General features: G+C 43.5%; 1 protein-coding gene across 1 annotated transcript in view; it reads left to right on the top strand.

Moving 5' to 3' along the window:
* The window catches only part of LOC118409179, a 43,965-nt gene that overhangs the window by 1,835 nt on the left and 17,750 nt on the right, over positions 1 to 24,380 (top strand). The window contains exons 2-19 of the mRNA XM_035810047.1: positions 386 to 616; positions 4,466 to 4,626; positions 5,308 to 5,479; positions 7,252 to 7,355; positions 7,677 to 7,863; positions 9,113 to 9,336; positions 10,113 to 10,272; positions 10,729 to 11,028; positions 12,169 to 12,300; positions 12,856 to 13,011; positions 14,566 to 15,020; positions 15,239 to 15,425; positions 17,462 to 17,645; positions 18,000 to 18,238; positions 18,630 to 18,926; positions 22,117 to 22,394; positions 23,310 to 23,484; positions 23,942 to 24,205. Coding sequence (XP_035665940.1) covers positions 386 to 616; positions 4,466 to 4,626; positions 5,308 to 5,479; positions 7,252 to 7,355; positions 7,677 to 7,863; positions 9,113 to 9,336; positions 10,113 to 10,272; positions 10,729 to 11,028; positions 12,169 to 12,300; positions 12,856 to 13,011; positions 14,566 to 15,020; positions 15,239 to 15,425; positions 17,462 to 17,645; positions 18,000 to 18,238; positions 18,630 to 18,926; positions 22,117 to 22,394; positions 23,310 to 23,484; positions 23,942 to 24,205 — 3,906 coding nt within the window. The remainder of the gene's footprint in view (positions 1 to 385; positions 617 to 4,465; positions 4,627 to 5,307; positions 5,480 to 7,251; positions 7,356 to 7,676; positions 7,864 to 9,112; positions 9,337 to 10,112; positions 10,273 to 10,728; positions 11,029 to 12,168; positions 12,301 to 12,855; positions 13,012 to 14,565; positions 15,021 to 15,238; positions 15,426 to 17,461; positions 17,646 to 17,999; positions 18,239 to 18,629; positions 18,927 to 22,116; positions 22,395 to 23,309; positions 23,485 to 23,941; positions 24,206 to 24,380) is intronic.

The raw sequence follows: 24,380 nt of genomic DNA, 5'->3' as shown, positions 1-24,380 counted from the left end.
TGAATCGAACTGTTTAGAGCGGGCCGAATACGGCTCGATTGGCAATTCAAATACCTGATTCGGACGTTGGAACATTGCTGTTGCAACACTTTTGATTCGAGGGCACCAAATTTGTTCAACTTCTGGCGCATTTCGCGTCAAAACATGGATTTTCTCAGGTGGGTATGACATAAATAAAATACAACACGGTGTATTCCGCATCACCCTCGGTCTCAGCCCTCCGGCCGTCGGGCGATCCGACCCGCGGTCGGGCTGATACCTCGGGTGATACGGAATACACCGTGTTGTATTCTATATTGTGCAGGTTCAACCTTTCACTAATAAAGGCAGTTGTAGATGTACGAAAAAACAAACACAAAAAAAGTCCTTGTATATTTACTTCCAGACCCTACTCAAGGATACATACGGAGAGAAGACCAAGCCTGTCTCGGCGGGCTGTTCAACATCAGTTCCCATGGGAACACGAACCTGGCGACCTGTGTGCACCTCTGCACGGTGTCAGGATCGTGCGGGGCGTTTGTGCACGTGCCAGGCGACCCCGCCAGCTCATGTACGCTCAAACAAGCATGTCCGACACCCGCCAACGTCACCGGGGCCGACCTGTACTTCAAGAGGCGTGAGTTTCACGGCGTTTGCTTTGTTGTGTCAAACACGTATACTGCAATGAATCCGTACAAATTGCGTTTCATTTTTACCATCCATTATTTATGTCTTTGTTTTTTACTGCCATATTCATTCCTTGCGGTTCTCATTCTACTGATATTGATAACGATTTATGATTTGGTCAAGCTTTATGATTTGGATGATTTCACTTTTTTGTTTATGTGTGCTATGTAACGTTACTTGTAAATAAAAACAACAACAATAAAAAGCAATTCATTTCTTGACGTTGATAACGATATGTTCTTTCTTATACAATTGATAACAATCTTATACAATTGATAACAATCCATTCATTTGATAATGATAATGATCATTATGACGATGACAGTCCATTGTTCCGACATTGTAAACAAGATTTTAATCTAACATTGATAACAATCCAAGATAACTAAGAGTTCTGTTATTTTCAAGCTCACCCCTGGCCGTATAGCAACGACGAAGGTAAGACGATTCTTTTATCTTAGCTTTTTTAATGAATACATTGACAAAGTTGCTTTCATTACGTAAGGGTAGCTATCCCAAACAGGCAAAATCTCAGTGTCTTCCATAACTGTGTGAATGAAGTGAAGTTGTTTGGGCATAATGCTTTATTTTTATTTTTTTATTAACAGTGTGCAATGCTACGGTTCCTTTTCCATGGGACCACACAAAGTCTGTGTACACGTGAGTAGGCTGGTATAATCATAATGATTCTTTATATAGTAATATCCGAGTTTTTTTTCTAGATTCTAAATTCTAAATTCTAAATTCTAAATTCTAAATTCTAAATTCTAAATTCTTATACATATATTTGCAATAAAACATGATATAATAAAGCAAAAAACATGAACTCTAACTAATGCAATTAAAATTAAATATCAAAAGTTAGAAAATTACTTTTAAAAGTATGAAAATGAAATGGTTTTTTTTTTTCAGTATCGTCTGTCCTCCCGGCTGTGCGTCTGTCGCAACACCAATCTATGGTGACGGTTCGTACAGCTCGGTAAGTACAAGATCTCAATCATAGTTTTCCACAGCAAGAAATATATACTTTGTTGTACCTGGGCGACGATAACGTTCGATACGGGTGTTCCGGACCGGGTGATAATTTAGGTCAACCAACCTTCTTGGGTTAACACAATGGATTGAACCGCTGTGACGTGGGCTTTATAGAATTATTCCAGGGGCCTAGGATTGACTCACTTATGTTGAATACGCTCCTGTGGTCCTGTCCATGGTGATGAACCTGTGGTAACGCCTCCTTTCCACTAGGGACTGTGATTGCTATGCGACCAAAGATTTGACAAATAAAGAATTATTTGTTTCACGTTTTGTGTGTTTCGTTGTCTTTTGAATCATACGTTTACATCGAGCATCATATTTTACCAATGAAATTACTTCGTACATCGTACTTCGTACATTAGGTCCGCCCCATGTACGAAGTTAGCCGTAGTCGAACATCACAACTTCGTACACCGTACTTCGTACAGATCGTCCCTCTCCATGTACGAAGTTAGGTGGCTAACTTCGTCCTGCCCCATGTACGAAGTTAACGTAGCTACGTCACAGATAATTGTCGACGTTTCCCGAACTTTGCCGACAGCGGTTGTCGGAAGTTGTCGGAAGCTAGAACTTGTCGGAAATTACGTGTGACGTAGGCTGATCCTAACTTCGTACATTTCACCCATTTCTGGACATGTATGGAGTTTTCATGGCTTCACCATGCATGTGTTCAATGAGAAATGTAACTGACTGGTGCCTTCGCGTATGGAGTGTTCAGTTATTTCTCTCGCACGCTTTAGAACTCGCCCGTCTGTAAAGCGGCTGTTCATCACGGCTGGATCAGAGACGAGCTGGGAGGAGCCGTGACCGTCAGGAAGTTACCCACTGACCTGGGCAGACTGCGCCCTCGCACAACCACTCGCAACGGGGTCACGTCTCTGTGGTGAGTGAACACACACAAATTACTAGACGTTAGAAAAATGTTTCAAACCTTAAGCTGCCAGTGCCCACAACATGCTATCCGTGTTAGATTTTGACAACTGGCCTACGAACTGAAACCCGCGAACAAAAGCGACGCCCTAATCTCCAAGCAGATCCTACGGCAGCGTGAGATAGTGGAGGATAAAAGCTGCCAGATGAGTAGAGCCGGCCCGTGTGTTTGGTTACCGGCTTCACTCCTTTGGCAGCTTGTATCCTCTACTATCTTACGCTGCCGTAGGATCTGCTTGGAGACTACGATGCCCCTAACATCCTGGTTTCCCGCGCTACACGCGAGCAATGCTCTCTTTTTTGTTGTTTTGTTTTTTAGGAATAACCCATTCCGGTTATAACCGGGCACGGAAAAAGAGGCATGAATTTGTATGCCGGATAAAACGAAAGTGAGAGTGAAAGTGAGAGAGAGAGAGGAAGAAAGAGAGAGTGCAAGTAAGAGAACAATAAGCCTTGTTTATAGAGATGAACGTATGCCTCATCTTGCCATTATCATGACTTAGTCAACGGCAGGGTTGTAGCCAGCCTGAAATTATTTTCAGTCCCCTTGATTTTAAATGGGAATCCTATCGAGCACCGAAGGCATGGCGTGACGTTGCGCGTCATTTCTAGGGGGTCTGGGTCCCAGAAATTTTTTTGATCGGGACCCTCTGAAACACTATTTCCTGCATTTTGAGGTGCAAATTTGCTTGTAGACTAAGCTGTTCAATGGCATCTGTTTTGGTGAAGAAGAACACATGGGTTTCAGTTTTTTTTATATCTTTACATATCAATTTTTGTCTGTCCCAGGGGACGGAATGGGGAAAACTTTTTTACTGCAAATTTCCTTCAAAGGACTGAAGGACAGGTGCTGGCTACAACCCTGGTCAACGGACAGTTTAGGTAGCCTATGAACGCACCCTGCGACCGACATTTTCTAAGCAGTTAATACCGGTTCGAAATAGAAATAACCTGACAATGTTTTACTTGGTTTCCGAAGGTACAACGGAGCCCTTCAGACACCTTTTCATTTTGCCCACGGTATGTTCCAAACTACTTTTTCCTTAGAGTATTTCCCATACACATGGTGTGCGTTGATAAAATACTGGTTTTTAAGTACAGTTCTGGAAATTTTGTCCGAGTACTAGTTTCAATCAGGATACTCGTATACTACGGCGCGAAGTTGAGTAGCCTGTAGTCAACATTGGCCCTACATTACCCTTGAAATTGCCGAAAAAATTACCACTGCTATTTCAGTGACAAAGGGAATTTCTTAACGCACACCTATGTATCTCTTAATTTTTTGGGGGGGTCTTTACTCTTTGAGGCATATCCACTCACAGTTGTATGAGACCTTTAAAATGATTTCCAGGTTTCTGTTCTAGCGTTACACAGTGGTATTAACAGAGACTTTGAACTGTTTTTTTTTTGTATTTTCATTGTTCTTCCTTGGTTATAAAACAATGTAGCTGCTTATCATAGATTTGACTACGGAAATTTGATTGATATGTGGCAGAATCGCCGATTCTGCCGGTGGAGATGCCGATTGGAGTCTCGGTTATTCCATTAGGATGCTAATACTATAGCAGTAGTACGTTTGTGAAGATTATACATCCAGGAATATAATGAATAGATGAAAGTTCAATCTCTTCTTCTGGATAAATCAAATTTAATTCAGACGTTTCAAACGACGTTTCAAAACTTTCACTGAAGAAGAACGACGGGTGTCGTTTGAAACGTCTGAATTGAATTTGATTTATCCAGAAGAGATTGAACTTTCATCTATTCTTTATAGTAGTAGCAATGTGCAAAAATTATCTCCGCTGACATTAACCGTGTGTTCCGTTTGCAGGATGTGGCTCAGTGATCACAGCGTCCAGCCGATCGCGGGAGTTTTACTCCGACAGCCCGTTCGACAAGAACAGCGAGTGTAAACTCTACATCATCGGCAACCCAGGCGGCATGATGGCCCCGAAGTTTAGCTTCAGCCTCTCGGGCGGGGACGAGTTAGAAGTCAGTAGAATGGACGCTTCCATATCTATAATATCGGGTATATTTTGCAGCCAGTAGGTACCCAAAGTGAGGGTAATGAGGCTGTTTAACGTGGTCGAGGCACCTCCTCGAGCACGGGGCCCCCGTTTTACGTCCCTCCCAGAAGACGATTTCGTGAAAACTTCGTGAGGCTACAGCAATCCGGACGTCCTTGGTTGGTCCCCCATCCAAGCACTGTCCGGACCGAGCGTTGCTTAACTTCCGAGATCGAGGGATCGGGTGTACCAACGCGCCACTATGTATTTGTACCTTTGCCAAGACGGATATGTTTTAGGTGCCATTTGTGTGCTAGTGACAGTAGTGTGTATGTTTGTGAACACCATTCTTCTGATATTTGGTAGGTTGGTAGGGGTCGGGAAAATAAAGGTCAAGTTTCATAAAGGCTACCTTAGCGGCTTTCCAGGGCAATGCAGCAGAAAGTCCGGCTTTGATACATCTTTTGGCCAATCGTGTATACATATGAATAGTCTCTTCCGCCATACGGGGATGAATTTCGTAAAAGGTGTAACAGAGTATTTCCGTAACAGTGTGAAAACTTTGGAAAATACACGTGAAACACAATTGTTCTATCTCGATGTCTAGATCTAATCTTCTATATCTTCTTCGATGTGTCATGAATCTTATATAAATTGTTTCTGCAAGGTCAACGCTGGTCCAAACAAGAGGTACTTTGTGGGTACATATACCAACACTGCTGTGGCCAACTTGCAAGTCGGAATACCAGACGTTCACGAGGCGTACTTTGATCTGACCACTGGATCTCAAGACACCGGACAGTACCTAAGGGTCACCTGGGATACCTGGGACGTTAGACGTACGTCATCATTTCCTATTGTCTTCCTAAGGTTCGGGTCCTGTGTAGCCTCGGCCGGGCTCTGAAGCCACAAATTGGTCCCGGTGGACAGCCGGATATAGTGTATGTGTGTGCGTGTGTGTGTGTGTGTGTGTGTGGGGGGGGGGGTGTTATCCCCACAGGTAGGTCACGGCTTCTATTTGTTACCGGATCCCGGGTTCATTTTACGTCCGAATTAAACCCAACCCGGTGCCATGTCGGGTCCAAAAAATACACCCGGAGCCGCGATGCAAGTGTCGATGTAACGTAGGGATCTTGCCCGTGTAAAAAGCAGTCCGTGCACTGCCCGGTATGACCCTTTTTATTCCAATTGGGACCTAATCCTGAGGCATTGCTCAAAATTTAGGTAATACTATGCGTAAAGATTGAGTTTTTTTTACATGAATGTATGCTTTCCGCAAGCTTTACGTGTGCTTAAAGATACGATTTAGTGTAGTGAGGGTTCCTGGTCAGTGACCTGTAACCATCGAATAAACATTGTCAAAAAGTTGAAATCGCATCATTCCTTAAAGTGTGTATTATATGCCGATGCTTGGCCTTTCTTCTTCTTCGTCAATAAATTGCTGTATGAGCATTTTTATGGGATTGGATGCCACTGATTGGTCAACATTGTCTATGTGCAATATCAATCCACATACATGTATGGCGAAATCGGGCGACTCCTTTCTTTTTGCTTGATTGTTGTTTGACGTTTTGTATTATAAGGTCTTTTACGGACTGAGGTATGAGGTATGTTACGATTCTCGTGTGAAGGGGCCTTCACATATAAATGCTTGAAGACTCCGTCATATTGTGGATTTTGTGTACAGCATAATGTTTCACTGATTTCTGCAGCGCACTGTCCGTTTGGATGGCGGGCATGGGGAGACTCCTGCTACTATTTCGGAAGGTCTGATGTTCCCTACGAAACAGCAGTTTCAGCTTGTCACAATATGGCAGGTCAGTGGACAGTGGCTATGTAGTATCCCTTTGTTCCGACGACGGCAATGTTGAGAACCATTCATCTAAAATCTTGACATACTGTCATAATCCGGAGTGCAAAACGTCTATTACAGCGCAGATATTGATCTGGGAAATATGAAAGTCTGGGATTTGGTGTCCTCTCATACTACGGCCACCGCTTATTTATTTCAAGCAACGACCCTGGCGTACCGGCTTGCAGTTCGTCCTTTTCTCTGCGTCAGCCAATCAGATGCCCCCTCCTGTAGTTGGAGGGGAAGTCACCAGCCAATCACGTTGCCTCTAAACCCTACGCGGCGACGTGATTGGCTGTAAACTTTCCTCCAACAACGTGGGAGTATCAGATTACGCAGTGAGAAGAGATGAATCACAGGCCGTTGCTTGAGATATACAATGGCCGGTCTTGCATGGGGAGATGGGGTTTGGCGGAAACGTTTCCCGTAAACAAGAGGGCAGTTTCTGCTGAAAGTGTATAAAGCTTCAGTAATCTTCCGTTCTGCATCAGCCAAGTTGATGCACCAAGCTAAAGTCCAAAAGAAGAGGTCATTAGCACACAGCAGGCTCTCATTATGTAACAGTGGGGGTTCAAGTAGCGCTAACTGACAATGCCAAACGCCTTTCAGGCTTTTGGCTCGATCAGTTAGACTGCTAGTGTTGTGGCCCTGAGGACCCGGTTTCGATTCCCGGGTCGGTCAGGATATTTGTATATATTGTCTATTTCTGTTCTACTCGCCCCTCTTGTGTTTCAATTACCGTTTTTTCTGATTCTCCAGCTCACGTGGTTGAGATCAACAGCGAGGCTGAACAGGAGATTCTCCGCGTCATCACATCAGCCAAAGATGGAGACAAATACTGGGTCGGACTGCGCTTCTCTCAGGTGACTCTCAAACAGCAGCTGCATAAACATATTATCCGAATTCCTGAAGTTGTCGGAAACAATTAACTACATCTTCTTTCTATATCCCTGGCACCCACACTACAACTTCGCTCTTTGGGAATTAGAATCAATGGCAATGCATAAATGCGAATATGCTCAAATAAAGAAACACCTTTCCTTGACTCAAATGACTGCTATCTAAAGCTACTTGATTCAGGTATTCAATCGACAATGTGAATTCCGTCGATGTCGTTGGCTAGGACTTATACCTTCCATGATTGATGTGTAATTTGATTCTTTTGTTGACGTTTCCCCATCCAGTCTAACTCCTGGTACAACTGGTGGCACCAAGTTCCGCTGGCCGCGCAGTCGTCCTGGTGGTCTGCCGGCACCGACAGAACGGCCGCGTTCGGCAGCGACACCTGTGTGATCATGGGCAGAACTGCAGGGTTCCAATGGACAACTCAGCACTGTGGTCTCGGGGCCAGGGTCGTTTGTGAAACCGATGGTTTGTTGTTGAAATTTTTAAATTTCAAACCTGGATGCATCTAAGGCATTGTCTTCGTGATATCCAATCATGGTAGCATCTCCTTTTCACTAATCTCCAAACATATCGTGGCATAAGATAATATCATAAAGTTGGCCAATGATTAAAGCTAGCCAAGCAGTTCTCACTTGCCAACGAAGGCACTCCTTGGCAGGCCATTGGATTACTAAGTGATCTACTCTCTGCAGTTTCAGTGACCGACTGCCACGTTCCCCAGGCAAGTCGTCGCTGGCGCAACTTCACACTGTAGCTAATCACCTTTGCTGCAGTGTGAAGAGAGAGAGAACTGAGAGAGAACTGTTTTTTTTAAACACGCACAATTTAAAATACAATATGATAGTCCTAAGACTAAATTGCCTCGTACAATGTACAAAAGAGACTGGCGCTTAAGAGTCTAATGAAATGACTGCCTAAGTGCATTAATCTAATGATAATATCAACATTCACACTTAATTAACTGTACAATGCAAAAGTGTGGATCTACACTCACACACACACACACACACACACACACACAGACACACACACACACACATATATATATATGAATATAGGGATCGCAATCTTCAGGGATAGCACCTAGCTGCAAAGTGCGAAGTAAACTAGAAGAACTAGTCAGTATTGCATTAAAGAATGTGACAGACGGTCACAAAATCTTCAGCAGGTGGTGAATGCACTGGTTATGCGTTGAGAGCTTCGTTATCAGTGATTCACCCATTGTTCCGTTTCAGAACAATGGCCTAAGCTCATCATGCTAACAAGAATCACTGCTTGTTTGTTTGTTTGTTTGTTTGTTTGTTTGTTTGTTTGTTTGAACCTTTGTTCATTCACGAAATCTCAAATCGGCCTGCAAGCCGCTTTTTCATTGAGGTCCTGATGGTAGAGGCAAGGGTCAGACAAATCTTATGACAGAGATACAATTTACAATACACTGGATAACAAAGTACTTATTATTGATATACAAGCAACATAACCTGCCAACATCGTGGTAGCCGTCTTGATCTAAAGCACGCTTGGTCCCTCATTATACATTATACACAGTGTAGCAGCGACACCTAGCTGCAGTGCGAAGTAGAACCGGTCAGTACTGCCCTGAAGAAGGTGATACTAAGACGGATACCAAAACGTCAGTGGTTATCAAACGATTTCCAAACTTAAAGGTCTAAATGGAGCAATCAAAGCGTGTTTTTTTTTTTTCATTTCACAACAGGACGAGTCTGTGGGACGTTTTTCAGCATCAGCCGCACGGTTTACGCCGACGCCCGTCCCTGGGTAGAGCTGGATTTCGGTCGGGGGCTCTACGTGGCAGCAATAGAGACCTCTGGCGATGTGACCACGAACTGCTACACCAAAGCGTACAGTCTGCAGACCAGTACTGACGGGGTGGTCTACAACGATCATGGAACCAGCTCTGAGCCGTGTGCACGTGCTAAGGTTACTTTGATGATGCTTTCTTAAATGGCCAAGCAAAAATATAACTTGATATGTAGATTATGTAAATAGATATACATTACAAACGTTATGCAAACTTCTTTTGAATACGTTTGTATACACTCTGCATGCCATTATCTTATACATAAGATGTCATTTTCTTGTTAGATATTGTGTGTTTGTCATTACCATACATGCATATTGCCACCGTACTATTAGAACGCATTTAGCATACCATTGTCCAAACATCAGCATGTCAATAGAATACTGTAAATGCAGAAACTTTCGCGGCGGCCGCTTCACCGCGAACTTAAAACCATCGCAAACATTTTTCCACGGCAGTAAGTGACAGGGTGCTACCGCGAACTTAAAACTTAACGCGAAGTGGCCACATATATATCCTCATCCTAATTTCATGACCGTTGGGACACCACAGAAGATCTGGCAACCATCTTTCTCCACCCTTCTCGGTTTTCCGTTCTTCTTAATGTTTCACTCGATGAAACATACTTGCATGCCCTTAGGATAGTCTCCAAGCAGACCCTACGGTGCCTTAGAGATAGTATCAAAGCTGGCCAAGGACCTCAAAGGCAGTTAAACGGACACCGGAGCCGGCTATTCTCCTTGGCCAGCTTTGATACAATCTAAGGCACCGTAGGGTCTGCTTGGGGACCTGATATCTAAGGCCAATGCAGTGTCATCTTTTGGCCACCTGAATAATAGGTGCCTTCCTGTTGATTACATACTACTTCTTACTGTCCATATTGTGTGTGTTTCAGGTGTATCAGGCAAACTCTGACCCGAGAACAGTTGTCCGGACCTTCATACAGCCGCGCCTTTGGGCGGTGTCCCTGCGACTCTTCCCTGTGGCCTGGTTCGGCCGCCCGGCGCTGACTGTGGGGGTCCTGGAGTGTGAGAACGCACTTATCGCCGCCAGGCGTGAGTATAAGCCTTCCTGTACTCTCGTCTGAAGGTAGTTAAATGACAATGAATTTCATTACAACTTCATGCCCAATATGGGCTAAATGCGTGAAGTTAGATAACTATGAAACAGGGAAGAAAAAAGGTAGTCCCTACGATAACAGAATGTTTCTCGGTTACAAGTTCACACACACACAAACGCACGCACGCATACACACATATGCGCATACAAACACACCACATAAACACACTGACACACACACACACACACACACACACACACACACGGATCTACCAGTATATCTTTATGAACACCTCATTCGCGTTTTCATTCATTCATTCATTCATTCATTCATTCATTCGTTTATTCATTCATTCATTCATTCAATCATTCATTCATTCATCTAATTATTCATTCATTCATTCATTCATTCATCCATTCATTTATTCATTCATTCATTCATTCATTCACAGACCCGGGTAATGTTTTGGGAGTGTTTCACATGGGACCTGAGTTGTCTTTTCCCGCTGCCCAACATCACTGCACCAAGTTCCACAGCAGAATGGCGTCCCCAAGCGAGCTCCGGGCCGCGTTTCAGGCAGGACTGACTAACTACTTCTTCAAGCTTGCGTGGCTGACTGACCAGACTGGCAGATACATTCTCGAGCGCATTGGGACTGGTTCGAATTATCACAATAGCGGCATCATCAACTGGGGTGTTCAACCGCCTTCAAACCTACTTCACGTGTGGTGCATGCAGCCTATGTCAGAAAGTAAGTGTAAGTGTAAGTGTAAGTGTAAGTGTCAGTGTCAGTGTCAGTGTCAGTGTCAGTGTCAGTGTAAGTGTGTCGGTGTCAGTTTCAGTGTCAGTGTCAGTGTAAGTGTAAGTGTCAGTGTAAGACTGTGTAAGTGTAAGTGTAAGTGTAAGAGTAAGTGTAAGACTGTGTAAGTGTCAGTGTAAGTGTTAGTGTCAGTATAGGTGTCACTGTCAGTGTCAGTGTTAGTGTCAGTGTGTCAGTGTAAGTGTAAGTGTAAGTGCCAGTGTAAGTGTAAGTGTCAGTGTCAGTGTCAGTGTAAGTGTAAGTGTAAGACTCTGTAAGTGTCACTGTCAATGTAAGTGTAAGTGTCAGTGTCAGTGTAAGTGTCAGTGTCAGTGTAAGTGTAAGTGTAAGACTCTGTAAGTGTCACTGTCAGTGTAAGTTTGTCGGTGTCAGTGTAAGTTTAAGTGTCAGTTTAAGTGTAAGTTTAAGTTTAAGTGTAAGTCTAAGTGTAAGTGTAAGTGTAAGACTTTGTAAGTGTCAGTGTAAGTGTCAGTGTAAGAATAAGTTTAAGCTTAAGGAATGGTCACACATGTGCATATATAAAAGTCCGTATGAGTTGAGTATTGATATTGTCATTCATTTGGCTTAGGTAAAGTTTTGGGACGGGGTGCCCCTAAGTGTTCTCCACTGGAAAGTCCCGGGTTCATTTCAAGTCCGACTTAAATTCAACCCGGGGCCAGGCCGGGCACAAAAATACCCCTCGAGCCGTAAGGTGTCATACGGGACCACGTAGAGATCACGCTCGAAAATGAAAAAAAAAACGACCTGTGAACTTTTTCCAATTGAGACCTAAGCCTCAAGCAGCTTCTGATATACTTTTATCACTCAGAGACAGTCTGGAACATTTCTCTATATGTCAGCATTTGTGTGTCATTTGTTGAAGGGGAACTTCAAGTTATGATATCTCATGTTCTAGACATGCTCTGAACATGTTTTTTAAGTTGTCGATAGCTTTTGGGCCAGAGAGTAAGTGCTGTAAGTTTGGGCAAGGCAATTGCAAGGGTCGATTTTGTTTCAAACTTCGAATTTGTACGACAATAACTGAAGAAGGAGTAGCGGGGTCGTCATGATTTTTTATATTTTTCATTGAAGGACTGGGATGCTCCACGCCCCTGGTCGCCAGACAGCCGTGTGCCTGGGATGACGTCACACCTCATGAATGCGAGCTCCACGGGTGCTGCTGGGATCCGTACCCCGGGTATCCGGCTTGCTTCCATAAAACAGGTCAGGAGATTCTGTGTCTAACATGAAAAGTGAAATTTACCAATAGCGGTATTTGCCGGGTAAGTCTTACCAGGCAAATGCCGCTATGGGTAAATTCCACTTTTCATGCATCTTTGATTTGAAGCTTGAAAGACTATTGCAAATATGAAGTTTTGAAATCTAGTATATTTCTACCCTCTCGTGCCTGACCGGTCACTTGTGTAATCTCCAAGCCGGGCAGAAGCAGTATTCAAGGTCTAAACAGTGCCTAAACTAAGCCCCCGGGGTACGGTTGGATACGGTTGAGTTTGGATACTGAAATGAAATGTTTTGAAATGTTTTATTGCAAATTCATGCCTATGGGGCTAATTGCAAGTGAAGAAAGACTAGATAAACGATGGATGGTGGCTACTAATTGATATTTTCAAAATGTAGCAGTTTGAAACCACCGTCTGTCAATTTGATATCCCTAAATGTCCTCTTCTTAAATACAACGAATATAAGTTACCCTGCAGATAATGGTGAACTAGCGGTATATTTCCTCTTACACAGTTTTTTGTTGTTGTTCCGACTCAGCTGGCACAAACATCGCCCTAGGGAAGAGGACACGTCAGTCGACAACACTGGACGCGAACAGTCACTCCTGGCACGGCAACGACGGCGTCAGAACAACGGAGGGTTGCAACGAGGGCAACGGCACTTGCGTCAGAACAGATAACGTCACTATTCCAGGTGTGTACAAAAACAAACGTTTGGACCCGAAAACTAACTAACGGTAAAACACAGAAAACCCGTTAAAAGGTCAACTTTGAAAGGACAAATCTTGTCTTCCTGAAATCGCAACTGACCTACACGCGACTGTCCGACTTTTCCAGATCACGGGATCACATATGATTAGGCCATGTCGATTTGATTACTGTAAATGCAGAAATGTTCGCGGTGGATTAATGTTCGCAGTTTTCGCGGCGGCCGCTTCACCGCGAAATTAAATCCACCGCGAACATTTTTCCATAACAGTAAGAGACTACAGTGCATGGTGCTACCGCGAAATTAAAACCACCGCGAAAAGTCCATTTTCCCGCTACCGCGAAAAGTCCATTTTCCCGCTACCGCGAAATTAAAACCCCGCGAACTTAAATGCATTTACAGTATATGGATGACACATATTGCTACAAATTTGTCATAAACGATAAATATTATAACAATGTTGTGTTAGATGCATCTAAAATGAGTTCAAAATAGCTATGTCTACAAAAGAGTGTAGTTTGGAAAGCTACTTTACAGCCATCCATCCATCATTCCCGTAGCTAATCAGTCATTGGGGCAGCAAAGCAAAGATTCCACCTCTTTATTAGATAGATATGGTAAAACTTGGACGGACATGTCCACGAAAGCAAGTTATTCAGATTGACAAAAATAAACATAACGTTGCTATTTTTAGATCTAGACGTGCCAAATATACTCACAAACCAACTGTAGCTTAATTTGTTATGCTGGCCAAAGTACTCGTATTGAGAAATGCAAAAAAAAAACAACAATGCTGGGTACAAGGGGTAAACAAATTCCTTTACAGATGCACTGAATCTTGCTACATATGTCCATTATAAGTCTAATTATTTGCACCGTCAACATTTGATAACACGTATACGTCCGGTACTGCGTAATGATAACTTTTTGCTTTTGCATGGTATGGAAAGTGCAGCGATGCATATGACCCAAGATTGTCAGCAAAAGGGTGCTACGAATTAGCCATAAATACATTAGAAGCCAGTTCATTGCACAACGGATTAACGCACACTTCTGTTAACTGCACGGAATCCCTAAATCCCAAACCGGTGCGGTCCAGCTAAATAACATCGCATTATAGCACAAGCCGGCTAATTGCACGAAATTCACTGGCAAATAGGCCGTGCAATTAAGCGGCCTCTACTGTATATTGAAGCAGGATTGCAGACTATAATTCATATTGAGCTAAGTTAGAATATTTTTGTTATGATTCTACAGGTAAAGAACATTCCATATTTATATAGCTGGGAGAGAAAAGTGATCTGCTTTTTCATGGGCACGAACTCACAGCGCTCTCGGACATCACTAGTTGCCAGAAAGGGGTCAGGTTTTGATAAATGAACTTTGAACACAATATTCTCAATTGCAAATTTGAGGAAGATGAGGCTGAATGTAATATATGTTGGAGTGTAACAAATCTTTGTACCTCGTAGCGCGTTAACTTCGCTCGTCCCGTCGCACTCGGTGCTGAAATAATAATTTTGTTTGCTTATTTCACAGCACCGACGTACTACAACCCCTTAGACCACGAGTCCACATTCTCCACTCCTAACGGCCACACAATGGACGAAGGTGTCGGCGGCTCGGCCTTACAGCTCGAGTCGCGCCGTAGCCAGTACGCGAACCTGGGGAACTTCGCAGGCAGGTGCTTCGGCAGCACCCTCAACTGCCCCCGAGGCTTCACACTGGCCTTCTGGTTCAAACGTCCCACCGGTGATGAACGCACACAGTACTACATCAACAGCGGTGGGCACGACTTCACTAAGACCCGAGGATTCACGCTGACCAAGATGGCCTGGGATCTAGACGACGTTTTCTACAGAGTTGCCGTCAGCGGCCGTCTGTTTCGCCACGATGCAAAAGTCTATCTTCTGCCAGATATGTGGACGCACGTGGCCGTCACTTGGCTGGAAGAACGCGGCCTGGAAATCTTCGTGAATGGGAGTGTCCAGCAGGTACGGAAAACGTTACATCTCAAACTATTGCTCAATTTCCCAAATAAGTCTTCAAAAAACACTCAACAGGGTAGTGCTCTATTTTTACAATATCAATATGTACATGTATGTCCGTCGAAAATTGCATTTTTGTGTGTATTGCTTGAGCTCTGCTATGTTTTGTGTTTTATACTAAACTAAACTTATACTAGTGTTTTGAACTATAACGTTGTTTGCAGGTGACTGTCCGTGAGACCGAGATCCCGCCCCTGGAGAATGACCCTTACACAGACGTGTTCCTGGGCACCGATAACACCCGGCCAGGGAGGCTCACCGTCACCGGGGAAGCCGTGTTCGACGAGCTGAAGTTCTGGGACTGGGTTCTGCCTGACGGACAGATACAGCTGGCCATGATCCCAGGATCAGGTGAGCCTTGGGGTATTTTCTTATCCATCACATGCTCATACTTAAGAAAGGTATATTTTATCTGACCCTTACCTCCCTCATGACCTCAATGAAAATTGGCCTGCAGGCCGATTTGAGCTTCTCATGAACAAATATAGATTCAAACAAACAAACAAATAAAAAACAATATATTCAGAGAGATACAACTACATTCTGTTGTTAAAGATGACAAGATATCGGCCTTCACTCTTCTAGTCTAGGATCACAATACAAAATATTGAACCTCGCATGCTTTATTAATTTTTTTTTAAAATTCACCAAAGAAACACGACAGGACAAAGTGACACTTCACTCAAGTAATTTTTGCTTACAAAGTCAAGCTAGAATTCATCATCTGAATTACCGGGATGACCAACTTAAAAAAAAAAACTGGTTTGGATCGTTTCCATCTGCAGTGTCCATTTTCTTATATACAACTTTCTTTGTGTCGATATATTCTAACATATATTTCAGTGTTTTTATGTTCATACGGTCCTTTCTTGCAATTGTTTACTTAACCTCACTATACAAGCCAGTTATTTGCGATAAGGACAAAGAGCGCATCAACTAAATGGCTTCTATACAAATTTGCACAATCCACCATCATTTGAGCATTTGAGCTTTCTATCCCCACAAAAGGGCACAGATCTAGCGATGCGACTTTATATAAACCAGGGCATACATACCACCAATATGGGGCCGCGTAGCACAGTGGTAGTGTATTCGGCCCGTGACCGAGAGGTCGCCGGTTCGAATCCGCCTGCCGTGTTGCCGGTCTTGTGCCCTTGGGAAAGGCACTTTACACGACTTTCCTCACTTTACTCAAGTGAAAATGAGTCGTCCCTCGGATAGGACGTTAAATGGAGGTCCCGTGTTTGGGGAGAGCCACACCCCGGGCACGTAAAAGAACCCGCCACATGTGCGATGGTGCGATGTGCCGGATCAAACCATTCCGGCCAAAATGGGGTAGGGAATATTTCCCGAGCAGCCTCGTAACCCCTGCTTCGCCTATTGAGTCAGTGAAGTCAAGCTTGCTTAAGCTTGATGTTTCTGACTCAGGGAGAAGAGATGCTGCTACAGTTATCGCTATGAGCCGCTCTTCATCACCATGATGATAACATCAGGCCCTACGAACCTGATTTAGAAAAAAAAAAAAAATAGACCGGTCCTAACGTCCATCACAATTAGCAGTTCCACCAGTGATAGCACGCCGATTATCTATTTTAACCAATGATTGCATGGCAATTAGAGGTTCGACCAATAAGAGGGTGACCGTGCGTTCGTCACATATTTTCATTTTCATGTTTGACGTAGAGCCAGCCACACTCGGTGCTGAAATCTCTCGACACAAAAGTTAACATACTTGTTCTTGGTGCTGAATTTCTCACGCGAGAAGGATAACAAATTACACCGGACAGCAGCTACTACAGCAGCAGAGATAATCGGTAAAGCGAGAACATCAGGATAGCGTTGTATCATCATTGTTCCTTAGAATTACGGGTCTATTGTACTGAAGAGACCTCCTTCATGACATAACAAACTGTTACAGCTACAACATAGATTGCGACATCCATATGTGCTCCTAATAATTTATAGGTGGTTTAATTATAAGCTCCTAGAGTGACCAACAATTATTCCATCGTCGCCTGTGTTTTTTTAAACACCATGCTTGTTAATAAAATCATTGGGGGAAACTCGCAGATCTTCTTATACTTAAGCTGGTGTGTTACACCAAAGGGTGGTCATACCGACTATTCAAATACAGATACAGAACTTCAACGTAATATCCAAGCAGATCTTACGGTAGCATAAGATAGTATCAAAAGATAGTATCTGGCAGAGGATTGAAGCCGACCTAGGAGTGTGTATGCGACCTCGTCTGATTCCCTTCGCTGGCTATACTACTTGGACAACTTTGATACCATCTTATGGCACGGTAGGATCTGCTTGGAGATTACCTCAACGGTGCATTGATGTAAAAATTACATTTCTGATGACAGTCCTCTCGCCTCTGGTAGGTGTCAATGTCGCCCTGGGGAAGCCAGCGTTCCAAACAAGCACCGCTGAGCCTCCCGGCCTTGCCGTTGACGGGAACACCAATACCAACCACTACGCTGGTTCCTGCACAGCCACTAGAGTTAACCCGGGAGAGGCTGACCCAACCTGGTGGGTGGATCTCGGCCAGTCGTACGTGGTGGATAGGTACGTATATAGACATGTACAGTACGTTCATGAATATATCAGTCATTACAATGAATGAATGAATGAAATATATTATGCAAATCAGTTCCTCATTTGCATATTTGGTATCTGCTTATGTTCCACCTATCATAATTAACTTGCGTTACATTTATTGAAGTCAAGTTATTGAAAAACTGGTACATGGTACAACTACTAAGCAACAGTACCACGAGGCTACATACAGATATAGAAACACAAGATATTATCGATGGCATAAGACATAAGCATAAGGGTATAAGACACCAATGACATCAACATGAAATTCCCTGAAACTACATTTAACCGTAACGCATGCTCTGTCTCCAATATCTACAGAGTGGTCATCTTTAACCGCCAGGACTGTTGCGCTGATCGACTCAACCCCTTCAACATCCACATCGGGGATTCCGACCAGGTAACCACGAACCCCCAGTGTGGAGGTGACCATCGAATCGACGTGAGCCAGCCGTCCATTTCCGTCCCGTGTGGGGGGATGTGGGGGCGCTATGTGGGCGTCCGTGCTCCGGGATCCGTCCGGATACTCGCCATGTGCGAAGTCCAAGTATTCCCTGCCGGTAGGTTTTCACTACATTAAGTTAATATGTTTATCGCGCAGTGCTTATGCCCCCTAGCAGGTAGCTCTGGTTTCTTCTGTGAGCTATGTATATATATTTATATACGTTATTTTGACACGGAAATTGTAAAGGTACATAAAAAGGACTATAATTGAAGCATCGCAAGTGTATTTACGTTTAAGGTATCTACTTCAATACAAAATCTTGAGTACGGAGGCAAAATCCTTTTTTTGCTTTTTAACTCACGTCAAGTTTTGAAAACTAAGATACAAAAACACCGGGTTTACGAGGGGATATGTTTATCAATAGACAGACCTGGGCAAGAATGGATCCACAGAGTTGGCGCCCCATTTTAGTCTGCACTTATCTATTTCTACACGCTTCCCCACAGGGGACCACTTGTGGTACGTGGACTTAGACCGACAGTGGGCCATCGACAGGGTGACTGTTGTCAAACCAGTCTCTGTAGACCTCAGCCCCTTCTTCATTCACATCGGAGACAATGAGCATAACATGTCAGCCAACCCCCAATGCGGGCAGAACCACAGCATCGCCGCCAACCAGTCGGAACTGACCATTCCGTGCGGAGGCACGCGGGGTCGGTATGTGGGCATCCGTCTGACCCAGCTTGGAGAGCCGCGGCGGCTGGAGTTCAGCGAACTCGAGGTTTATCCCGTCTCAGACGAAGGTAATAAGCTCGTTCACACTTCCGAGTACGCATGTGCAGCGACATGTATTGTGGGTAATATGTCAAAGGTGAACGCCCCTGAACTGTTCTCGTCTCGACCAGTCTTGATTTGCATAACAATGTCCAGAGGTGTTTTGTTTATGTCTCAGGGGCTTTCAACTTTGATATATTACCCACAATTCCTGTCGCCAGGCATGCGTACTGGATAGTTTGAATGAGCTTAACGGTGCACACCCCAGTTCTTCCGCGACTCCGTGGTAGTCCGCGACCAAAACGTGACGAAAGGCTTCCGAGGGCCCATGTTTGAGTTGACATTTCTCATTATTTCCTGCGAAATGACATTAAACGGTTACATTGCTGAAAAGCGTAGGAAATGGTGTGTTTTTGGTGCAAATTGTGTTTTGGTCCGCGCGTTGCTTCCGCGATATCCCTACGCCTGAATGTAAAGAGGCCGGTGACCTAGATTTACCTCTGTAGCGCTGTGTCAAGCAAAGTTGCAATGCCGCGCGCCGTGGATGATTAAAAAAACTGTAGTACTAGAATTTTCTTTATAATTGGCTGGATTAGTCTTTAGATTTTCCTCTTTCTGGCAGTATCAGTCGTGCTTGCCGGAAAAATCTTCTTCATCTGTTTTATCCAATGCGAAAATGCCCGATTTTGTGCATCATTTTTGACATGAAAATAATGTTTTTTCCCTATAATTTTTCAAAATTAGAGAAGTTGAAGGATCGAAACTCAGTTGGTCTTGTAGCTGAAGGTATATCCTCTCACCCCATATACAGTTATTTTCCTTCAGGATAATTCCCTGGAAGAGATGGTCGCTAGACTTGAGGGTGTGCCGCCTCCATTTGAACCCCCAAATAAACTGGTGTGTGCCCCCTTAAAAGCACCCATCCTGAAAAAAGTATTAGTGATAATAGCCAACAAATTGCATTTTTCCCATGAAAGTGTATAGCCCCGATCGTATCTGACTGAAAAAAAGCCGGATTTCGCAGGTTTTGATATGATTCTACACTGTCATATAATGGGTGGATTTGCCCCCCTACCACGCCCCCCCCCCAAACAAGGTCGCGTAGCCTTCGAAGTGTGTGTGCTAAGCATAGATTGCATAAAACCTACCGAATCATTGTTGTTTAAACTACAGTACCTCTTGGGCACTTTGAAATCGCATTTGAACGTTTCACAATTGCTCCTACATTGAGAAGCAGGCATTTCCCAATGAAAAAAGGCCCCGATGACGTCACTTTCGCACTTTCCTTCCGAATCAAGTGTCAAGTTCGGTGTGGCGCTAGTTCTCGGCCTTAACACAAATAAGTTGCACTAATCCGAAGACACATCCCAAGGCTTCTTTATCTCACCGAGACCGACACCAAACTGTACAGCCTTATCTTAGCAGATGCCCGTTTATAGCTTCATAGCCGCAAGAAGTGCAGCACAGACCTCCATCTTTACCAAAGGTACAACATTTAACTTCATTTTTCTACGAAATAAAAGGAGTCTTGCCAACGGAAACGCTTGGACGGGAAAGCTAGGTCTATTCTCTACCCGATATGACCAAAAATTAACATTTCAAGTGCTTTCCGTTATAGCGCGGAACTTAAAACTGCATCGTTGTCACTTCAGAACATAGGCCAGCGGCAGGTATTGTGACGTCACGAACTCAAATATGTTCTAAGAGGTTTACACCGTTTGTTCCAGTCAGAAATAGGAGGAAAGTGTGCTCCATCACAAGAGCACCCCTCTGTCATTCCTTTTCATGGCCATAACTCTTTATTTAGCACGTATTGATAGCCTAAAACCTCTTCCATAGGACAAGCTCATTGTGACGTAATTGCTATTATGCGCATTGAATGGTATACCATCCTGGAGGCGCAAAAACAGCCTTCCGACACCGCAACTTTCAACCACCTGTTACTCGAGAAAGAAAAGTCGCAGACAAGTCAAACTTGGCACGATTATATAGTATAGCTTTTTAAAGTCATGGACAATATTAATCATAATTTGCATATATTAACGGTGCACACCCCAGTTCTTCCGCGACCGGGGTCCGTGGTAGTCCGCGACCAAAACGTGACGAAAGGCTTCCGAGGGCCCATGTTTGAGTTGACATTTCTCATTATTTCCTGCGAAATGACATTAAACGGTTACATTGCTGAAAAGCGTAGGAAATGGTGTGTTTTTGGTGCAAATTGTGTTTTGGTCCGCGCGTTGCTTCCGCGATATCCCTACGCCTGAATGTAAAGAGGCCGGTGACCTAGATTTACCTCTGTAGCGCTGTGTCAAGCAAAGTTGCAATGCCGCGCGCCGTGGATGATTAAAAAAACTGTAGTACTAGAATTTTCTTTATAATTGGCTGGATTAGTCTTTAGATTTTCCTCTTTCTGGCAGTATCAGTCGTGCTTGCCGGAAAAATCTTCTTCATCTGTTTTATCCAATGCGAAAATGCCCGATTTTGTGCATCATTTTTGACATGAAAATAATGTTTTTTCCCTATAATTTTTCAAAATTAGAGAAGTTGAAGGATCGAAACTCAGTTGGTCTTGTAGCTGAAGGTATATCCTCTCACCCCATATACAGTTATTTTCCTTCAGGATAATTCCCTGGAAGAGATGGTCGCTAGACTTGAGGGTGTGCCGCCTCCATTTGAACCCCCAAATAAACTGGTGTGTGCCCCCTTATGCTTGTAAATAGTATTACAAGCAAATAACAATGTATGATAATAGGATGAAATGAAAATGAAATATGATTGAAGATCTCCCCCTCCAAATTGCATATACTGTGAGGACGTCCTATTCTTTGTCCTCATTTCCTCATTAAATAAAAGTGAAATCTACATTTACAACATATACCTATTTTTTCAGTAACATATATTGAACTTGAAGTATGAACCTCCCCTCATTTACCATTTAAGAATCATAGCATTTTCCCATGTATGATGCAAATCAGCCTCTTGCTATCTACTAGACAAATATAAGTATGCTTCTAGATTTACATCACATGTGCTACTTTTTTTATAATTGTAAAATTTCCCTTTCCGTTATGCAAATTCTTTTCTAATTAACGCGATTTGGTCGAAGTCTGATAGAAACTGAGTAGCTTAGCAAACACCACATTCTTATTTCGTTGTAAAAGTACTATATCAGTTAGACCAGAGTCTTCAAATTACCTACCATAATATATTTTTCTACAGCCAATATCGGAGGAATAAACGTTGCTGCCCTGTCCAGCGGTGGTCAGTGCGTGGACGCGTCAGAAAATGTCGCTACCTGTGACGGCATCATCGACGGTCAGCTGACACCGAGACCAGGGCAGCTCGGCTGGCTGAGTTCGCAGGGCGTTGGCTCGTGGGTTCAGCTGAAGTTTGATGGGTACTACTTCATCAACCGGGCTAAGATCGCACAGTCTACATGGGTCACAGGTCAGATCAGGACAATGAGGCTGACGTTTGATGACGGGTCCTATGAAGATGTGAGTGCCTTACCTTACCTTGAAACATAGACTAGTCTCTCCCTTGCTTACTATCGTGACACGCCAAACCGCCCTTATGGCATGGTGCTCGTCTCCGTCCCCAGTAGTAACACCTTCTCCATTGGCTATACGTTCGTATTTGAATGCCAGTCTCAGACCATTTTCTTTCAGCTCCTCAGGCGGACAGACTTGATTCACAGCTCTTGTGTGCTTTATCACTGGTATTCGCATCGAGATATCTATTTCTTCAGGTGTTAAGTCGCTAGCCCGTCGCCCAACTTCAGTCCTTAGTTCTTAGCAGTTGTCCATGATTCGGGAGGATTGCCAGTTTTTCAGGCTCTTGCTAACTAAAACTGATGATGAATGTTGTATGCTAGTTTTGTATCTTATCTGCATTATGAGGACGACTTGTCATATGAGGAGTTGGCAGTAATTTGGTTGAGATGGACATATTTGTCTAGTCATCATTGGATTCATCGATGATATATCAAACATTTAGGTAGAGAATCGGGTAATTCAAAATAAATCAAGAAACTGGGTGAATTTTGTTTCAGGCACTTTCAGTGACTGACAAAAGATAGCCTGAAACGTCTGAGCCTTCCACAATCTACCCAGTTGCTTGACCTGTTCTGTATTATGTAGTGAAACATTGTTTGACTTTTGATCGGTGATCTGGTTGATTGATTGATTGATTGATTGATTGGTTCTTTCATTCATTTATTGACTTTTTGATTGATTGATTAGAAATATTTTGCTTATGAAGTCATAGTGATACATTTCTTTCTTGGTCGTTGATTTGACTGATTTCTTTTCTGTGAGAGGAATTTGATGATTATATTGCATTGACAAAGTAGTTGGTAGCTAAAATATTGCCCAATGTCACTGACGCCCTCTGTATGGATGAACGAACCACAGGTTGAACTCAGGCAGCGTGAAGGAAGCGACCTGTACGACGTGACCCAAGTTTACTATGACGACTTCACCTTCAGCACGACCAAAACAGACTCAGTGAAGATGACTGTCCTCACCACGTATGCAGCCTCCACTAGCGGCTTCATTGAGGCTCAGTTCATTACTGCCTATCCTGAAGGTAAGGGCTAAAAACAAAAACTTGGACCAGAGATTGAACCCATATCTGTCATTAGTATTTGTTTACACGCCCCTTGAAGTTCTACAGGCCTGCCCTCCCTTTTTTTAGCACTGTGCTTTTAAACGTAGTCTTTACCCTTTTTCGCTTTCAGGTGACAGAGATTATTCTTGCTTTGAGGCTGTCCAGCACCCATACATGACAGATAAATTATAATCTTCTTTTAGTAAACCATTTGACTTGCAGGTTTTTGGCCCTTTGCTGGTAAGTTCTTTATTTAAGACGCTGTCGTGCCACGGTGTACTTAGAATTGTTCAATGGCATCTACCGTGGAAAGAGCCAATTGGTTGTTTACTCCCTGTTAGTGTAGATACAGAAATAAGAGCTTAAGTAATAAGAAAGGACATGTTATGTATTGTACAAAAGATGTCCTCTGTACTTACACACATTTACGTTTCAGACTTTGAATTGATACCAGCACTCTCCAGATTCCGGCAACACTTCGACAGGAGGTCCGGAATGCCGGTACTCGCAGAAGCGTCTAAGTTGTCTCTTGCCGACTGCGCCATCAGGTGTTTGGAAGAACCCACATTTTTCTGCCAGTCGTTTCAGTACGAGGCTGGTATAAGGCACTGCGAGATGTTTGGATGGGCGGCTCCTGAGGATGGACTGGGAAGATTGGTGATGGATTCAAGCGTCTCGTATTTTGAGAGGAATTTTGAAAGTTAGTATTTGTGGAATTGTCATATTTCTCATAGCATTTACGGTATTTCGTATCTTTATTTCAAATTGAAAAAAATCTCTATACCCTGTCGTGCTAAACGCAGAGAATTATCGTTTATCATAACTTTTCTTTCAGTTCTAGATAGGATTCAATTGATGGTGTCCATTCTTCACAT

The sequence above is a fragment of the Branchiostoma floridae genome, chromosome 2 (assembly GCF_000003815.2).
Source record: "Branchiostoma floridae strain S238N-H82 chromosome 2, Bfl_VNyyK, whole genome shotgun sequence".
Classification (NCBI taxonomy): Eukaryota; Metazoa; Chordata; class Leptocardii; order Amphioxiformes; family Branchiostomatidae; genus Branchiostoma; species Branchiostoma floridae.
The sequence above is the reverse complement of the archived record's forward strand: the minus strand, read 5'-3'. Positions and strand labels throughout refer to the sequence as shown.